At 37.3% G+C, this 17,189-nt stretch overlaps 3 protein-coding genes and 1 long non-coding RNA gene across 8 annotated transcripts; 1 reads left to right on the top strand and 3 right to left on the bottom strand.

Annotated features, from left to right (window-relative positions):
• The first annotated feature begins 33 nt into the window (after window positions 1-33).
• Window positions 34-4,555, top strand: Ragc-d (Ras-related GTP binding C/D). The gene is made up of 7 exons (XM_076829611.1): window positions 34-586; window positions 832-980; window positions 2,876-3,282; window positions 3,352-3,488; window positions 3,557-3,699; window positions 3,773-3,921; window positions 3,997-4,555. Exons 1-7 carry the CDS (start codon window positions 584-586, stop codon window positions 4,194-4,196), a joined length of 1,188 nt encoding a protein of 395 aa, XP_076685726.1. The 5' UTR covers window positions 34-583; the 3' UTR covers window positions 4,197-4,555.
• Window positions 1,592-2,880, bottom strand: LOC143377856 (uncharacterized). Its single transcript, XR_013087427.1, has 2 exons — window positions 2,319-2,880; window positions 1,592-2,214 (listed from the first exon to the last, which is right to left on the bottom strand). It is a non-coding gene; the product is annotated as an uncharacterized LOC143377856 (long non-coding RNA).
• Window positions 4,556-5,216: 661 nt separating the features above from the next.
• On the bottom strand, window positions 5,217-11,557 carry Grip128 (gamma-tubulin complex component 5). Of its 3 annotated transcripts, none has more exons than XM_076829571.1 (14): window positions 11,239-11,557; window positions 11,035-11,154; window positions 10,491-10,919; window positions 10,152-10,411; window positions 9,902-10,073; window positions 9,604-9,814; window positions 9,211-9,511; window positions 8,383-8,579; window positions 8,000-8,303; window positions 7,707-7,926; window positions 7,346-7,634; window positions 7,070-7,270; window positions 6,162-6,244; window positions 5,217-6,073 (listed from the first exon to the last, which is right to left on the bottom strand). In XM_076829571.1, the coding sequence occupies exons 2-14, from the start codon at window positions 11,104-11,106 to the stop codon at window positions 5,819-5,821; spliced, it is 2,994 nt and encodes a 997-aa protein (XP_076685686.1). In that variant the 5' UTR covers window positions 11,107-11,154; window positions 11,239-11,557; the 3' UTR covers window positions 5,217-5,818. The 3 variants fall into 3 exon arrangements, with proteins under 3 accessions (XP_076685686.1, XP_076685687.1, XP_076685689.1); XM_076829572.1 differs by having other exon boundaries at window positions 5,217-5,655; window positions 5,914-6,073; window positions 11,035-11,551; XM_076829574.1 differs by lacking the exons at window positions 11,035-11,154; window positions 11,239-11,557 and having other exon boundaries at window positions 10,491-10,663; window positions 10,752-10,891.
• Window positions 11,558-12,512: 955 nt separating this feature from the next.
• Cabp1 (Protein disulfide-isomerase A6 homolog CaBP1) lies at window positions 12,513-15,748 on the bottom strand. Of its 3 annotated transcripts, none has more exons than XM_076828824.1 (7): window positions 15,589-15,748; window positions 15,197-15,390; window positions 14,898-15,122; window positions 14,603-14,809; window positions 14,206-14,531; window positions 13,399-13,745; window positions 12,513-13,244 (listed from the first exon to the last, which is right to left on the bottom strand). In XM_076828824.1, exons 1-6 carry the CDS (start codon window positions 15,602-15,604, stop codon window positions 13,427-13,429), a joined length of 1,287 nt encoding a protein of 428 aa, XP_076684939.1. In that variant the 5' UTR covers window positions 15,605-15,748; the 3' UTR covers window positions 12,513-13,244; window positions 13,399-13,426. The 3 variants fall into 3 exon arrangements, with proteins under 3 accessions (XP_076684939.1, XP_076684940.1, XP_076684938.1); XM_076828825.1 differs by having other exon boundaries at window positions 12,513-12,740; XM_076828823.1 differs by having other exon boundaries at window positions 12,513-13,745; window positions 15,589-15,747.
• Window positions 15,749-17,189: the final 1,441 nt, after the last annotated feature.

Here is a 17,189-nt window from a genome sequence, read left to right as displayed (position 1 = left end):
GTTATGCGGTTGGTAGTTATCATTTATGCCTGTTTTCATTGCATCGCTGATTCAATGTTCAATATCACAATTGGGTATATAAGTAGCCAGCTGCATGGAATGAAACTACGAGATATTGTTGCAATATATTTTTATTACGCACATTTAATTACCGTCGCTGCGGAAGACTTCGAAGCCGAGGCATTAAAATTCTAATGGACTGAAACGAGAGAATAGGATCTGTTTTATAATACAAAAAAGAATTTATGAATGTTGTTATTCTATTGTGCAATATAAACCTCATTTATTATTGGCTGTTTGGGAGACTTAAATCATAGAAAGTGAATGTTTATTTCTGTGTATCCACTTAGTCATATTTTAGTCTAATCGCCGCCCACATTGATATTGTATCAAACTGCTGGAAATCACTTATATACGGTTCCACAGGATTATAAACAAAGATATGTCTTGTCTGTGTTGAGTTTTAATAGCTATTTTAATGGTCTCTCCAGTGTGCGTTGTAACATTGTGGCTGTTGTGAATTCAAAGTCTATCCTGAAAGAGAGGCATTCTAAATAAATAAAGTATCACAAGTGATACGAATATGGTAAGTGCACTGATGACTCAAATCTTTGTTGATAGCAACTGATGCCATGTTTCATGCTGATAAAATTATATTCCACGTTAGTTCTATATTTTCTTACTTGACTGAATCCTTATATTTCAAGTAAATGCTCGTGGACGTTTTACATAAAGAAAAATATAAAAAGAATATTCCATATATGGGCACCACATTTTTAACTTCATATAATAGTTTTAATTTATATATTAATAACAATTTTAACGTCGCAGGATGATGATGATCAGTATCAAGCTGGTTACGATGTAGGCTCCTTTCCTAAAGATTTTGGGTATGCGCCGTTCGATGGAGAAACAGAAGGATCGATAGATCCTTTATCAGGGGAACAAAAACCTAGGATACTTTTAATGGGTCTCAGGAGGTATCCGATTAAAGTCTCAAAATACAGTCTTCCTCGGATTATTGAAATGCTTTTTTCCCCGGATTATTGGGAAAGACCTACCCACCGCACGGTCTTGTTTCCTCGCTGCGAGCGAGGGCCTTGCGGGCCCAGGTAGGCCGCCCGTTATTTGCCGAGAGCAATAAAACCATTGGACCAGGTAAAAAACCCAGTACAGGAAAATAAAATGTTCATGTTTTCGATAAATATTCATGAAAGTAGTACCAATGGATTTTTTAAGGTTTCTCGATAAAAATGAGTTCAAACCAGGAATTGAAACGGTTCTGAAAATAACTGTTTCAAACAGTTATATATCTGAAGAACCGATATTCTGAATAACTGTTATAAGGAACCAAAATTTCTGACTATACCGATTTCGGTTGCGGTTCTACAGAACCGATATTATATCGGTTATAACGGTTCTATATCGGTATCAATTTTACAGGAATTGAAATAAGTAGATATTACGCTTGCAGATTACTGTATATTAAGAATTTATTTCGAAGAAATTCAATAATCTACAATTTAATCAAAAACGATATTTCTATTTTATCGCACTGTTTCAACTCTCGGATGCATGGCTTTCTTTTGTCCAAGAGCATCTCCAAACATCTCAACTCGCGATGATTGACTCAAGCTAAAAATTGTTTACGTTAGGCCCGTTTCAAAGTTCAGCGGAGCGTCCGCGCTACGCGTGCGAAGCAAATTACCTATACATTGTATAGGAGCATTCGTCCGCATCCGCACCACATGATTACTTTGAAACAAACTGAAGCTTTCACACTTTCACAGTCAATCGGATTCCGCCACGGAGTAATAAACAGCTACACATCAAAACATTGACGTAAATACGCTACTGAGATGATGGCTAAAGCAAGAATAGACGTTTGCGTTCAAATTGTGTTGACAAAATAAATCCATGCACAGCCATCGGAGAGTTAAAACAAATAACAATTTCGTAGGAAAAATATAAGAATGTATTTACGAACCGAAATGAACCGACTCCAGAACCGTTTTAGAACCGATATAGAACCGAAAGAATAACGGTTCCAGAACCGTAACCGAAATCGATATAGTCAGAAATTTCGGTTCCTTATAACAGTTACCCAGAATATCAGTTCTTCATAACTGTTTCAAGAACCGAAACCGATATCATAACTGTTTTAAACCCCTGGTTCAAACGCGAAGCAATTCGGTCCATTTTTAGTGAACGTCACTGCGTTCGCTAAATGTTGTAATTCACAGACTGGAAAGTGACTTCTTCCCGTTACACACCATGTAATACTGCAGAAGAGAATTTAAATGCAGAATATCAGCGACTTCACCAAATTGTGAAGTGTCTGCTGAAGATTGCTTAAATGCAGTTTTCGGGAGAAATTGCCTGGATGTTTAGTACCTATTTGGTATTACGAAGATTGGCAAATTACTTCGATAATTGCAAGAGAAATGTTGTGAGTTACCCACAAGAAGCGTGTTTTCATAATAAAAAATAGACCGAATTGCTTCGTGTTTGGAATCATTTTCGTCGACATAAACTCACCAATCCACCGGTAATACTCTCACCAGGATGTAATCAGTAATATGAAAATTTTCATATTCAATACTGAATGACTCAATTCGCCGTCGACCGAGGGTCTCCCGTTGGTGCGCTATTTCACTCACTCTCGGTTTACGTCGTTCAGTCTCCTTGTCAGACGGTTCGGGGAGAGGGTCCTGACAAGGGTCAGCTTATTAGGTGGTAACTACTTCCCCTGACTCGGTTTATGGTGAATTTCCCGGGCCCGAATTCTTCTCGATAATCCGGGGAAGACTGTATTTTTAATCTATAAGTATCCGTTGGTATGCTATTAATCTCGCGGAATTAATTCTGGTTCCAGGAGTGGAAAATCGTCTATACAAAAAGTAGTCTTTCATAAGATGTCACCGAATGAGACATTGTTCTTGGAAAGCACAAATAAGATTATTAAGGATGACATAAGTAACTCTAGCTTTGTTCAGTTTCAAATTTGGGATTTTCCAGGACAAATTGACTTCTTTGATCCTACTTTTGACAGTGACATGATATTCGGTGGTTGCGGAGCATTGGTCTTTGTTATCGATGCTCAAGACGATTATATGGAGGCACTTAATAAGCTCCACTTAACAGTTACAAAAGCGTATAAAGTTAACCAAGCGATAAAATTTGAAGTGTTCATACACAAGGTGGACGGTTTGTCCGACGATTGTAAAATGGAAACCCAAAGAGACATACATACGAGAGCGAACGATGATCTCGCGGACGCTGGTAAGAAGGAGAGAATCGAATGTTCGGAGTTTATTGATAACGGAGCATAAATACATATGCGTATTTCAGGGTGCGACCAAATCCATCTGAATTTCCATTTGACGTCCATATACGATCACAGCATATTTGAAGCGTTTAGTAAAGTTGTTCAGAAATTAATACCGCAGTTACCAACGCTAGAAAATTTGCTTAACATACTCATATCGGTAAGGAAGAAATATTTCTCTTCCCTCTCTAATTTCTTTGCTAATACGGATTACGTTTTGGTTCGCAGAATTCTGCGATTGAGAAAGCATTTCTATTTGATGTGGTATCAAAAATTTATATCGCAACCGATAGTTCCCCTGTAGATATGCAAAGTTATGAGCTGTGCTGTGATATGATTGATGTTGTTATTGACGTATCCTGTATATATGGGTACGTTGCATCGATATCTCCACGTACGTGCATTGTATATCATGGTGTACTGAATTTTGCATATTGATTTTAGTTTGAGAGAGGATTTGGAGGCCGCAGCATTCGATAGTCAGAGTTCCAGTTTAATCAAACTGAATAACGGAACGATTTTATACTTAAGGGAAGTTAATAAGTTCTTGGCTCTAGTCTGTATTTTACGCGAAGATAACTTCGATAGACAAGGTAACAAAGTCTTTTACAGATTGCAACACTAGCTATGTGATCGAAGAGTATAAAACGTTTCTTCCCCATTCGTAGGTGTAATCGATTACAACTTTCTTTGCTTTCGTAAAGCCATACAACAAGTCTTTGAGTTGCGCAATAAGGCTCTAGCTTCTACAAACGTTAATAACCATTCGACACCTCCTGTTAACGCGAATGAAACTTCAAACGCTCCTACCATATCGCAAGGCGGAGCCATGGGACAAAACGGTACTGTCGTAATTGCGCAGAGTTAACTTCTGCGTGTGATACTTAGAATTCTCATTTAAATCTTGCAGTAGGAAGTAAGGTTTCTTCATCCATACTTTTCCACCTTTATTTTACACGCTGATAATTTATAAGTCGTAATGCGCCGTGTTATCGGTAACCGAATATCATAAATATTTACTCAGTGCAAGATATAATTATTTCATTGTTTCTTATAAATTTTTTAAACGTGAATGTATATATATTCTTACATAATAATTATCTATTAAGTTAAGGATTAATATAATTATCAGTTAATTCTTGTCGCAAAGTATGGCGTCTTCTTTCAATTCCATACTACGAAGAGACGGAACTATTCATGCTCAATAAATATTTCAAGTTTTACGTACGTTAATATATTTTTGTAACTTATATTTCAAAGAACTTCTTTATACTTCCGTATCATCAAGTTACGATTAGTTTGTCTCCAACTTGCCGTCATTAACAAGATCTTCTATTTCGCGATGTAAGGCGTACGGAGACAAATTAAGCGTAACAACACTTTCTTCCAATTGATACCAACGCATGTATGAGAATGTTTGTTCGTACTCGTTCAGACTGATTTCGTTAGGTAAGGAGTATTCAGAGTTTAAACTGAAACGTTCAAATTTTAAATGTCTACGTTATGTTTTACAACGAATTGTCCGTCTTCGTGAAAGCAATACGAAGGCCTTCATTCGATACTTTCACCTTGTTTAGTAAAATTATATTTATTTATTTAGTGAAACTAACAGTAAGATATGAATTTTCTTTTTACCTGCTTCTATACCAATCTGCTTTATGTATCATTCGTGGAATTGGAATAGGTAAGCCTGACGGTGGCAAATGTTGGTATGCTACTTCGATTAGTAAATTGCGACTGACATTATTGAACGAACAGACAGCAGCAGCATCTTCTGTGTACGAGTTTCGTGAACTAATTTGATACCGTAGCATTAGCTCATCTGAAAGGAATTTACAGGAGTTGGATAGGATTTCGGGATAGGAAAATAAATCTTAAGAAACTAAAGTAAGAAGAACTTAGCTGTTTATTTTACAATGTAACTATATGCTCTCAATGTACAAATTATTCAACAAAATATTCAACAATATAGGTTTTATAAGTGCTCTGACAAGATTCAATAGATTTAAAAAAAAAAGAAAAAACAGTGGGATATTAATATATATTTTTTTTTTTTTTTTGAAAGAAATTTTAGAGCAAAAATTGTTTGCAAAGCATTAGCAAGGCAAGTTACTGTTAGTATTGTTGCTAACGAATGTTATGTGTGTTATATCTCTTCGATTAACGCAACATTCAGTTAATAACAATAATAGGAGAAATTTCAGGAATAGCACGACTTGCTGCATTGTCATTTGCTACAAATACGGCATTATTATTGTGTGGTGTGAAAACGTATCAGTGTTAGACATATGACATACTGCAGTTAAATGCTGAACTTAAGCCAGTCACTGTGAACAAAGCAACAACAAAAAAAAAAGAATGTTAAATTTAAAAACGATATTAATTAACATGCTAATATTATTCACATCTTTGGAGTTATTAGTAGGAACTATAAAAGCTCTTTAGAGTTTAGAGTACACCGTAGTAAAATATCTATGGTAATTTCTTAATTCATTGGGACCGCGATTCCGAAGTAAGTCTACTAAATTTCAGAACATCGGATTGAAATGTATCGTATAATGCTGTCAAAAAATCGTCTGACTTACAGTAATTCGCGTCCTTATTTTGTATTGCGTTATGCAAAGCTAGGGCAAGGTACGTGTGATACTTGTTGTAACTGCTTTCCAACACGTCTAATTCTTCGCTGGCGAAAATTAATTTTTTATGATTCCATCGAGTTCGAATGTGACTACACATATCAATTAACTGGAACAAGCTTGTACAAATTAATCATGTCTTTATACAAAGGTACATAATTTTATTGTATATAATAGTGTTCAGTAAGTATACGTACGTTGTTTATGGTCGCCATTAAGTCTTCGTACTCTGCTGTTAATAAACAGTGCTCGTGAACCTTCCGCAAATATTCACAATGAACTGTAATTGCAATTGTGAAGAAAAAGGAGATTACATACCATGTACACATACACGGTGCTCGGCATCAGGCGGTAGTAAATATACGGGGTGATTCAATACGACAAAATGAGACGAAAATCAAGAGTAATGAAATCGCGATGGAGACTTCATTTTTAAGTTATTAACGTTTCAAAATTCATTGCTTTTCGACAGCGACTGTGCGCCTTACTCAGAGCCTGACCTGACCCCGCGGTCTATGAAAAAGCTCATCGTTAATTTTGCGGGGCCCTATGCATAGATATTTATTATTATAAAATTTAGAAGTACAATATAAATGCGTTTTTTCTTGGCCCCGCACAATTTTGGAATCGGCCCCGGCCTTACTGACCTACGCAACGCGTGTCGTTGGGTTGCCGTTAGAGATGTGCGAGAACCCGAAAATGTCGGGTCGGGACGAGAAATTTTCTCGGGATCGGAACGGGTTCCCGAGGGTTTCGGGATTCGTATTATTAGGACTGACTGATGTTTGTATTTCGGAAAATCAACAATGGCTACACTTTTTCTTACGATGTGTTGAATGTATGATGTCGTATTCATTAAATTCGAAACCCGAAACGGCAATCGGGTCCTTGGAATTTTCGGGAGTCCAGACTCTCGAGAATCCCGCACATTCTCGAGAACTCGACCCGTCCCGACGTCGGGTTCTCGCACACCTCTAGTTGCCGTGTTTCAGGCGTTTGTGACCCGAACTGTTAAACATTAATAACTAGAAGAGGAAGCATCCACCGCAATTTTGTTACTCTTGATTTTCGTCATTCTATTTGAATAATTGTAAATTCAGTTTACCTGATATGATTGCATCAAGGCTATCAGCTTGCATCAAAGCCTTCTCTAATATAATACTCAAATTCTGTAATACCTGGCCTGATAAATACGTATGTATCGAACTAATCGCATGTAGCAAACAAAACCGTAGACTTTCAATACGTCTTATGTGGAATTGCTCTAACTTATTTCTCTGCCGTATTGATTTTGAGCCTTCCAAATCTATAAAGAATATCATTGATCATAAAGTCTAGTTAAACAGAGCGAAGTTGAAAATTTTGCGACATTCTTTCTTACCACTGAATTTCAAATTATTCAGTGTCCACAAGGCCCACTTCAGTTTCAATTGAAATCTAAATATTTCATTGTACTTTACGAAAGTCTTTTCATTTAGTATAATGTTTATAGGCCAGCCTATTGCATAGTGTAACGTTATATTATCCACAGCCTCTAATACTTGATTCGTGTGGGTATTGCAAACTGTAACACACCATCGTGAGCTGGAGTCTGGCCACCACTGCGAAAGGATCTCCTCGAGTATACACGACAGAAAATAAGAGTTACTCCACGTTTGATTAGATTCAATCTAAACAAAAATTCAGTAGAAAATATATGTAACTAATTAGAGACGAACAATTACAACGTACTTCGCACTTACCTCTTGAAACAATCTTTGATAAAATTTGCTCATGATGTGGCCCGCTTCCATCATGTAAACTGATCTCATTAACGTTAACTGTGATTCCAATTTGTACTCCTCCGACATTATATTTCTGACTAATTTGCTGGCACTGTTATACCGCGAAACTAGAATCTCTGCCAAAATATTTTCTAATATTTTTCTGAACGGCAAAATATAATCCGACACTTTCTCTAATCTGAAAGATTATATTTTATGTTTAAAGACGAATGCTTCTTTTTCAGAACACTTCGAGTTTACACTAAATATACCTATCAAATAAATTATTAGTTCCCGTTTTGATAGTTTCAACGCTGGGAGAATTCATGGTATCGGCAGTATCTTTCTTTAATAGCTCTGAAGGAATGTAGCCTTCTAAAGCTTTCAATAGAAATGGATTATTGAATTCGGTTAATTGCTGTATAATATTCCTATCCACATCTTCATCATACTCTTCACTCGCGGTTTCATTGGTTTCAGACGAAGGTGATTCTTCTTTTACTTCGCATGCACTGTATTTAAAAACTTCCATTTCTAATTTACAGTAAAATTCGTCGACCAAAGACTTTCTCGTTTCTGCAAGAAGTATTAAAAGAATATTGCCACTAAAAACAATTACAATGGTATCAGAAGTGCACATGGAAACGTTGCGTACCGTTGCTACCAATATTGATTTTCCAGATGTCTGTAATACGATCCAAGGATACCAATAATTCAATACTTTGACCTATATGCTGCACCTTCTTTATTAAAAATTGCATTATCGGGTCTGTTGAACATATATTGTCTAAAGGTCTCAAAGAAAATGCTTCGTACTGTTCAGTACTTTCTGAAGCTCCACTATTTGAAAATCTGAAACGGGAAAGATAATCAGGATTTACTAATGTCCCATTACATTTATATTTAATAGGGATAGATTTCTCGAATCCTAAGAAAATTTCGAGAATTCGAAACTTTGCACTTTCTTCGTGATTCGTGATTCTCGAAAGCTAGATAAGGAAAAATATAAAATCGCTGAATAAAGAATCGTTCGTAGTGTGCCACGAGAATTTATATATAATTATATTTTGTTTAATATAAGCACCTGCTTCAGTTCCTAAAGCAAGATATTGAAAATACTCCACTTACAAAACAGAATCAGCACTTCAAGCTCCGAGAGTCTCGAAGCCTCACAAAGTTTCGGATTCAAGTTTCGCGAATTTAAAAATTAGATTCGAACCCACCCCTAAAGGTGCGATTTCATGCTGACGCTCGACGATCGTCTTCAGCGTCAAAACCAATCACGTGACCGACGCTCGACCAACGAACGAGCGAGTCAGAGCAAGTCAGAGTGAACGAACGTCTAGCGGAAAAGCTGAACTCGGTTTAGCTTTTCCGCTTGATGCTGAAAGTCCCGTGGACCAATCGCGTGACTGGTTTTGACGCTCAAAACGAGCGTCGAGCGTCGGCATGAAATTGCACCTTAATATTTAAATACAATTACCTGGCAATTATGAATTCCTCTCTCCAGTCTTCGAATCGACCCTCGCTTAACCATGTGTCGATTATGTTCAAATAAACTACAAGACTAGATAAATATAAACTGGCACAAATATTCGTTCTCTTTCGATTGTGTGACTTCTGCATCTCGAAATACAAACATGACAATAAGTTCGATGCAGATTTCCAATTCGCATAAGCTCTCCAATTGCATACAGACTTTTTATGCACTTCGTATAATATTCTCACAGTGTACAAATTGTTTTTCAGAAGCGTCGAGAGGGATAGAAATGTAAAAGATTCATCTGAAAAGTAGTACAAGTAATTAAAGACCTATGAATTTCCCAATTTTCGCAGATTTACGAATCTGACGATTTTATAAGAATTTTTATCATACCTTGCTTCATTAGTTTCTTTTCTATATCGACTATTTCATTTTTAAACTTCAACAGGTGTTGTTTAAGCGCTGCATTATATGCTTCGTAAGTCAAGGGTGGCTTGTTACAAAGTCCGCCCTGTTCCAAATACAGATCGCTTCCAAATTCTTCCATATCGTGTATCATAGAAAAATATTCGCAGAATGGCGAGAGAATACTGTTGAAAGAAACCTAAGAATTTTCAGTAGTAATAACATTATTGAACGATCGAAGTTCGTACACGCACAGCTTGATTAAATTACATATTCGCTTACGTACAGTAGTTAAGCTGGGTATAGATACATCGGGACGAATAGAAAAGTCTGCGTCAGCATTTCGTTGAAACACTACCATATGCATTTGAGTATAAAACATCCACAACAGCTCTCTGCATACTAAATATTCACTAACGGTCCCAAGTGCATAGAAGTCCGTCTCAGTTGCTTTATGCCTGTTCGATATCAGCGCAATGAGAATACTTGTACGAAACAGAAAGAGAAACGTTCCTTATAAAAGAGGAAATAATTACCAAATCTCGCAAATGTGTGCATCGCAAAATTTACTCTTTACTGGATACTTGGACCACTCTAATTCATTCCACCATGTATTTTGAACATTCGTTTGTAACCAATTCCTAGACTCAAGCCCTTCATTTAAACCCAGAGATAATTTACTTAATTGTCTTTCGGCGGTTGGTATACATATCGTCTTATCCGAATCCGTAGTAGTCCCATCTGTTGGACTACGGGGACTTAAATTGACACCGTCTTCTGCATCTTCGGACCAATCCTGTTATATACGACGTTATGTCTGTATGAACGTGACGTTCTATAGATCGAACGTGGCGCGCGCGATTAGACATACTTACGCTCTCGGTATCGCTTTTATAATCGACAAAAAAATTGTCCTGACCCTCTTTCAAATACTCGGCCCAATCGATTTCCTCTGTCACGTCGTTCTCATTCTCACCTGTCGCATTAAAGGTATATTCTCCGCGCATTAATTTCAAACATTCCAGATCCGTCTTACAAGTTTCCTTTGCTAGTTCCAACAAGAAAGTCAATAAATACCATTGCAGATCGTACTGCGGATGCTGCTCGAACTCGAAACTCGATAAAAATGTATTTACAAGTTCTTCGAATTTTTTCGACACATCGTATTTTCCGTGAATAGAGAACTTTGCGATCAAAGCTTTAATAGCCTCTTTCGTGCTGCTGCTATTAACAGACAGGTATCGATGATGTTTGATACTCGTCATACAGTATCGTTCGCAAACTCGAAAGCCTTCTTCATTTTCCTGGAATTACGGGGAAGTCGTTATGCATAAAACAGCTGTCGAAATTATTCACGAAGCATCTACAATTACAATTCGACGGAAATGAATAATGAAACTAGTTAAGAATAAATGCTACCTCGAAGGAAGTTATTGCTGTTACTAATTGCTTCACATCATTATGAATATCATTTAATGTCTTTGTACCCATTGTTGCTTAAAACATAAGTGGTAGAAAGTTGGGGCGCTTAATACCGCACTGGGAAATAAATAGATAATAATAAATCACGGCAAAAGTAAGAATCTGTCATTGGAAGTGACAAGAACTTTTTGAAATTCTAACCCTTTAATTAGCTCCTCATTTAACTTCTTAAATAAACCTCTAGAAATGAGAAAGTTTTTAATCGTCTCCTCATATGCGCTTTTGGATCTACAGACAACGATGTAGGAACGCGCATTTTGTTTTAATAAAAGCAGTTTCGAATTCTTCCCGATTGCAAACAAACTCGGACCCAACAGACTTGCGCATAATTTCCCACTATTGTAGCTCCATTTTTTAACTCCGGCGCTAAGGAAACCGTAATTATCACGGCGTAATACCTTCTTACGCCTGGCAAGACTTTGTTTATTATTAAATAAAGTATTGCCGGATGTAATCATACTTCTTTTGATTGCGCAACTAAAATTTTCGAAATTTAATTATTATCCAAGTACAATTTCGAATTCAAGATAAATGATTTAGTTTGAACAATGTAATCTATAATGATCGCTTTATTCATTTATCCATAATCTATATACATTCTGAGGATCTATTATAGATCATTTATACCTCTTTTACTATTAATTTATTAACTTATTACTTGTAGAGTATTATAGTCTGATTTTCGAGAGTGAGACCTGAGGCGGGTCCCTCGGGCGGAGCGTGGTTAAGGAGGAACCAATGGTATGCTACGGATTGCGTGCGGCGTAGCGTACCATTGGTTCCTCCTTAACCACGCTCCGTCTCAGTCTCAACTCTCGAAAATCAGACTATAGGAATTTTTTCTATTCCTTTATTAAAAAGAAATTATTTACATGGACTTACAGAGTTGAGTAAAGTTAAGGTTACTTCGTCTATCTTTTCTTTTTATTGTAAAATAAATATATAAGTCCTAGGCTACAATAAGCCCACAGGCAAACTTAAATAGTTTCAAATATAATTCATGAAACGCTGTGGCCATCTATTTACTCATCAGTGCGTGAAGTTAACCACCCACATTAGTTCCTATCAGGGAATTCATGAGGTAACAGGAACACAGGATGATAGTGGTGGTAATTTGTAGAGAATGAGAGAGAAGAACAGTTTGAATGATACGGAAAGAGATATCCCACCATTGGGAGCATTAAACAGCTTGACGAATTGAATGAATTTCTCATACTCTGCGACTAATTTACACACTTTTGCAATTGCATTTTAAAGTCTAGACCCTTGGCTAAATTGTGAAAAATTGTCCTTGCTATTTAAACGCTCAGACGCGTTAATTTATACCATTTTGAAATAATTATATAGAATATGGACGATATTAAATGTGGTTATTAAGGATACGATGATATAGAGTATATACACGCTCCCATTGATTATTTTTTACCGAAATTTATTTCATAAAAACGTGAACTAAGATTACAATTCGTTGAGTATAAATTAGGAAATGGTCGTTTGAAAGTTTTCCCGTAAATGTAAGAACATAGCATGTTCGGCAATGTTACACAACAATATAAGTTTTCCTTTTGTAATCACAATGGAAGACGCTACGTAACTCGGTTAATTAATGAGATATTTAATAAACTTAGGAATCAGCAATGTATCTGGAAATATAAATCGGTGATAAGAATTTGGTCCCATCGTTGGGAGAACGAAAGTACCCTTGTGGAATGCACTTAACGTGACATATATATATATACTATATAATATATATATATATATACATATTATCGGTAATTAGAGTTCACACATTTTCATAAAAAAAGTTTCACTTTAAATACAGAGGACAAATACACGTATCGTTTTTTACTATGAAGTCTTACAACTCCGTGTAACCTACTGTTATTTAAAAAATGTACAAATAATCACTTAAAAATATTCAGACACGTCCCTAACATTATACCGCTCGTTTGCTTCTGTACGATAAAAGCGACGCGCCAGGTTCAACTCCGTTCGGAATTCAAGTTGAGCGCGATTCTATCGCGGCGAACAGATAAGATTTTGTAAAATTGACGTCAATGGAAGAATCCGTATTTATACGTTTAATTTATCGTACACAAAGTTCCTGAGTACTGATGTACAAACAACAGAATGACGATGCACTTCGGCTGTAAATAAAAAATAATAGATGTTCCCCGACACTACGACGGCGACGCTACATTATTATTGTACATCAATATGTAGATATATCGATTGAAAATAATTTAATATAAAAATAAGTACTGGATTATTTTTAATGATACATGTATATGATGCGCATACTTTTCTGTGAATGATTAGGTTTCTGTAATTACAACTCGTCCTTCTCGTCGAGATCTATGTCACTGAGATCTATCTCTTCTTCTTGAGGAAGTTCGGCATCTTTGCCGTCCCACAGTTCAGTCCGGAGGATCTCGGGTAATTGGGCTCCTTTCAAAGGAGCTGTGCCTCCTCGCCCGTAACTCAAATCCCGCAAGAACTCATTTATGCCGTCATAGGAGAAACTCCCCTTCAATAACGAGTATTTCATTTTCTTGATATTTACAGCCGCCAACGCTGGATAGCCGAAACCTCCGATTTCTAACGCTTCTTCGATATAAGGCTGGGCACCAGCTTCGGACCAGACCCACCTATCGCAGAAAGAAAGATGTTCTCACAATTCGAACTACGGGTTTATTTCAGTGCCGTCTTATCGTTTTCGGGGGCCTTGAAACTAGCTCCATATGTGGCTCTCTAAATTATTCTAAATTAAATTAAAGCAAAAACACGCGCAGAAGCTAACACGCGAAATGAATAGGTATTAACACAATTATATAATTAAGATTAAACGCGGGTTCCTTTGCACGAAAAAAGGGCCTTCTTTTAAAATCTAAATTTTGGTGTATTCGTTATTTTCTTTCCGTCACAATTGAAGGACCCATTTTCAATTTTTTCCAGCTTTTAAAACCGTATTTTTTTTTTTATTTTCCAATTTTTCGCGGGGCCCCCTGAGCTTCGGGGCCCTGAGACGGCTGCCTCTTTCGCCTCCAGGTTAAGACGGCACTGGTTTATTTATTTATTCGTTGAATATTAAATAGGATCTGTGCATACCCCCACATCTTTTGCTTAAACTTCTTCCCAAGATCGTTCAGAGTTTTCAAGTACTGATTTCTACAATCTGACTGGCAATCCAAGATATGTGGCAAAACGGACACAACGCACAGTGGCTTGTCTTCGCACGCCTCTCTCAGACTCTTCTCATTCGCGATTTGCATTACTTCTGGCGCTGGCACATTCTCCGCGAGCTTTTCTAGCGACCAATTCACAATGTCGCTGCTCGTGCGACCACCATCATATTCTTGTACAGAGTCAAATGATTTCTTGCCAGGCGAAAAGTATTTGATAGTAGGGTATCCTTTTATTTCGTATTGACTAGCCTGAAAAGACAATACTCCGTTAAATATAATAACGGCATTGGATACAGTCAGTTCTAAATTAAACAACTTACTTTAACTCTATTTACAGTAGCATCTATGGCTCCCAGCTTCACTTTTCCTTTCAGTTCCGTGGCCGCGGATGCCCATATGGGAGCTAAGTTTTTACAATGGCCACACCAGGGTGCGTAAAACTCGACTAGCCACATATCCTCCGAATTCATTACGAGCTTCTCGAAATTCTCATCCGTCAATTCGACTACATCCTTAGAATCCTTCGACTATAGTAAAACGCAGTAATAGTTTCCAATTAGCTCCATATACTTTCTCCGTTTCTTTTCGTCGGACCTTAAATATCGGCGCGCTCACCTTAGAATCTCCCCCGCTTCGTTTGCCGCCTAAGGCTCTACGTGCTTTCTGCCCGACTGCATTGATCGCAGCGTCGACGATGCCAGCTGCAGTTCTCGGCCCATTGTAATCCTCCGGTTTGCTATCGACCCCGAAGATTTTAATTGTTGGGAAACCTTGGATACCGTACTTCGATCCAAGGGACTTGTGTTCGTCCGCATTTACCGCACCAATTTTTACAATACCCTGTTGAAGAGTCACGATGAAAGGTTCGTTGAAATGCAAAGGGGTAACAGCTTAATCGCGTCTATAAGAATTACCTTCAACGCGGTAGCAGCTTTGTCATATTCGGACGTTAACTGCTGACAGTGTCCGCACCATGGTGCGTAAAATTCTACCACCCACACGTTATCGCTGTTCGATACTAGACTGTCGAAATTGTTTGGTTTTAGATCTATAACATCTGAATTGGAGGAGTACAAACAATGGGCTCCAGTAATTAACACCAAGACACCTAAACGAGAGAAATACAAGTAGCATTAAATTATACGCGAACAATGCGGGACTGAACGTCGGAATTCTTATAAAATCAGAGGAAGTGTATATTTAACAGATTGATGGAAATAGTATTATAACGGTATACAATCTGCCGGTTACAATTTAATGAGAAATTATCGGTCAATTAATGTGCCTTAATATTCAAAGAGCTCACCTAGAAAACCTAGCATTTTTCCCAGCAAAGTAACGGTAAATTTACAATTCCCTTAGGAAACACATTCACCGGAGGATCTTTTTTTAAATGACAAGATCGAAACGAATACAACCTCTTCTCGTAGAGTTCAATCGCTCTGTTCGCTCGCCCCACTCTTTATAAACTGCATATAACTTTTCGTGGACCGTTCTGATTGGTTCGCCGTTATATAGTCACACGTTACAGAGGATATAAGATATAACTTCGGGGGATCGTAGTTCGGTGAGATCATCTAAATCATTTCGACATTTGCATGACCAAAACGAGGCAAGCTCTCCGCTCTTCGTGCTTAAAAATTACTCCCCGTTGCAGGTGACATGGGAGAGGGAACTGGAAGGAGCGCTCTCGTTATGGGTTTAATTCCAAGACGAATATAATTCGAGCGAATTCAAACCTATATACACAGACGGAAGTTGTGGTAGGCAAATGTGTGCAGGTTCAGCGTGCTCGGTGGATTTGATTGATTTTCATGTGCCAACAGTTGCACGCGGATTGGATCGCTTAAAACTGTATAAAAGAAAAATATCTAAGAACACACTACTTAGTTTAATAAATTACAGTAAACTTGAAACATGTATCCATATGCAGCATAATGCAAAAAGTTCCATTAAATTATATGTAGTAGTTTTCCTTTAATTAATTCCTAAAGATCACCTATTTTTATGGGCTCTAGACTGGAACATTCCTTTAAATTACAAATTTTAAACAATTCGATCACACCGTTTTATAGACCATAAAAAACCGTTAAGTTTTCATTTTAACAATTTTTTAAATATCTAGTATAGTTTTTAAAATATACTGGAAAATAGGGAAACATTCATCAATACCTTTAAGTGGTGTTTTCACCCTGAAGGACCGAAAATTTTGCCTGATACTTCTATCGAGGTCCTCTACAAACCTGCACAGTTTCAAAAAAATCGGAATGTTCGGTCAACCGAACTTCCCTTGTTAGTGCAATAGGTACATAATATAACAAATATAAGATCTGAATAAATACATATTTCGATAGTAATATTTTCCTGGAAAATTCTCTAGTTTTGAATAGAACAATCCTGTCATATTTTAAAATTGTTGTATGGAATTTAAATATCGCATGCATATGCGCAACGAAAGCGACGAATAATTGTGAAAGCCAATGAAACAACAGTATTACTCAAATTTATCGCAAGTTGCATAATTGGCGCCACAATGTGGCGAGCAGTGGCAATAGTATATGTTAATATTATCGCCAGTTATCGCCGAGGTTATCTGGTTGCCGGGAAATGTGTTTCTAAGCAAAATATTCGTAGTGGAGGGAAACTAGAAACGCGCCACGCATGCGCGTGATGTCACCATGACTTCAAACCAATCAACGCCAAGATGGGAGACGATGGGAAATGAACCAACACCACAACCAATCAGCGTCGCCGGAAGATAGGTGGTCAACGCTGGTTGGTCGTTGCATCACTTGCTTCGCTTCGCGTTGGCGCCACTTGAATTAACCTAGGGCGGTATTATGGCCGGTATTCATAGTCACTACTTATTCTTAAGCAAATACTAAGCATTCGGCATCCTTTACTAGC

This window comes from Andrena cerasifolii, chromosome 16, assembly GCF_050908995.1.
Source record: "Andrena cerasifolii isolate SP2316 chromosome 16, iyAndCera1_principal, whole genome shotgun sequence".
Classification (NCBI taxonomy): domain Eukaryota; kingdom Metazoa; phylum Arthropoda; class Insecta; order Hymenoptera; family Andrenidae; genus Andrena; species Andrena cerasifolii.
This window is presented reverse-complemented; position numbering and strand designations above follow the sequence as displayed.